Source organism: Pteropus vampyrus, unplaced genomic scaffold, assembly GCF_000151845.1.
Source record: "Pteropus vampyrus isolate Shadow unplaced genomic scaffold, Pvam_2.0 Scaffold624, whole genome shotgun sequence".
Taxonomy (NCBI): Eukaryota; Metazoa; Chordata; class Mammalia; order Chiroptera; family Pteropodidae; genus Pteropus; species Pteropus vampyrus.
The window spans coordinates 53,215-55,251 of NW_011889405.1; the positions used below are offsets into that span (position 1 = coordinate 53,215).

The following is a 2,037-nucleotide window of genomic DNA, read 5'->3' on the forward strand; positions in this document are numbered from 1 at the left end:
GCCCCGTTTTTATACACCAAGATTTCAAATGCTTGCTTCTGTGTGGCCTAAAACTGGGCAGATGAGGAAAATCTAGGAAATACAGCAAAGAAGGGATGGCTTCTTTCAGAATAAACCGAGCTTCAGTTCTCCCCTGAAGCCACTGCGTTAGAAGCGAATGCCGCCTCACTGCGTGGGCCCCATAGAAGCACAGCGATCCGCGTGCTTCTCTGTAAAGACCCTAAGCTGCACAAAACGAAGACGCGATGCCTTTCATGGAATGCTGCCACTTCACACACGGGGCCAGCACGAGCTGAAAACTCTTACCGTATAATCAGACAAATATCACACGGTTACACTCACTCTGGGGTTGAGATTTCCCACAGCCGTTTCCTCATTCGAGTTAAACCTACAAGAATGAACAAAGCAGCAGCCGCAAAAACTCACCTCCCAGAGGTGGCCGATGATGGGAGCATCGGCCCAGGAGTGCTCGGCGTTCAGGCCCATTTTCCCGTTTTTGAAGACGATAAACGTGAATGACTTGTCAAACCACCTGCGTGAAACCAAAACAGAACCTTAGAGTTTACAATGACAAAAGGAATACTCTTTTTCTGGATGGGCCCACTGACTTGGCGCCCGCCCCTCAAACAACTCGCAGACGTTAAAGAGTCTCTGTGGATAGATAATGAAAGCACCCGCGGGACTCCTAAGTCCTTCATTTCTTCCCTGTTCCAGGGAAGTAAGCATCCGTGGACTGGAAACAAGTAGAACAGGACAAATAACACAAAAGGATGCCTGGGGCAACTGTGACGAGATAGAGGAGGCCCCATGTGCCTGCACAACCCCACCACAGCGATCCGTGCCCCACCGCAACCGGCTGGCAGGACCTCGCTTTACGTTAAGGAAAAGGCAGCTCCAGGAGGCCCAACAGCCTCACCACTGCCATGGGGCCACATCCAGGTCAGACTGCATCTATCACCTTCCCCTCTCTGGTAACCGGGGGACTACGCCTCACTAGCTTCTCCCAACAGGGGTGGTCGTGCACAGAGAGGGCAAGAATCTCGAATTCGCTGCTTCAGCTGTGTGTGTGTGCGTGTGTGTGTGTGCGTGTGTGCGTGTTGGTGATGAGAAGAAAATTAAGTTATATTTTTATGCTAGCCTTACTCCTTAAGAGTAGAGATGCCCATGGCTGGGGTCAGCCTCATGTAACATTTCTTCCACGTTCACTGTCTTTCAGGTGAGTACAATACCTGTCAAAACACCTGCCGTGTAGCAGAGACTTGGCGTAGGAGTCCATTGACGTAACCGGGTCCTCCTCTTTATACCCCTGCTCGGTTTCATCTAGCGTCACGAAGAACGCTGCCTTTTCCACAGCATCCAGGGACTGCTTGTTCTTCCCGCGTCCGAAATAGGCTTGGCGACACTTGGCCCAGGGCACTCTGCGGTAAGGAAGCAACACAGTCAGCCTGCTGCGATGTGGTGCCACCTCCTTGCGCACGTTTGAAACGACGTTTTCCACCGTTTCTGAGAAAACCGCCCATCTGTGATTTTCTCCGCCTGCAGCTGTGCAGCTGGACCGCGGGGTCTGCGGGCGGGGGCCTTGATCGCTCCTCGTGTCTGTTCTGGGACAGAGCACGAGGCCTGGCATGAGACTCTTCAATAAACGCGGATGGCCCGTGAGCCCGGCCACTGGGGCCACAGAGCCACGGAGAAGGCATCCCTGCACGTCCTCCGCCCCCGCCACGGGGCCTGTCCTAACAAGTCCTGGCACAGGAAGTCACGGCAAGTGCGTGCGCGCCGTCCCCATGAGCCGGGCGGCTCCGAGCCTCTTCCGTGGACGGCTCACTGACCTTCGCTACCATTTCCACCATGCAGGTGAGGAAACTGAGGCATGGAGCTGTGGGGGCAGCGACTCTGTGGCAGGGTGGGATTCGAGGCCAGGCCAGCCTGCCCCGAGTCCATGCTACTAGTGACACAGGACACCCGTGACGAGGGCTGCCCCAGGAGCCAAATTCAGGGATTCTGTCCCATCCTGCCCCACGTGAGACACACGGAGCT

At 55.0% G+C, this 2,037-nt stretch overlaps 1 protein-coding gene across 1 annotated transcript in view; it reads right to left on the minus strand.

Moving 5' to 3' along the window:
* The window catches only part of CPT1A (carnitine palmitoyltransferase 1A), a 75,693-nt gene that overhangs the window by 16,529 nt on the left and 57,127 nt on the right, over positions 1 to 2,037 (minus strand). Inside the window, exons 9-10 of the mRNA XM_023525780.1 lie at positions 1,230 to 1,753; positions 331 to 532 (exon numbers count right to left, since the gene is read on the minus strand). Coding sequence (XP_023381548.1) covers positions 331 to 532; positions 1,230 to 1,753 — 726 coding nt within the window. The remainder of the gene's footprint in view (positions 1 to 330; positions 533 to 1,229; positions 1,754 to 2,037) is intronic.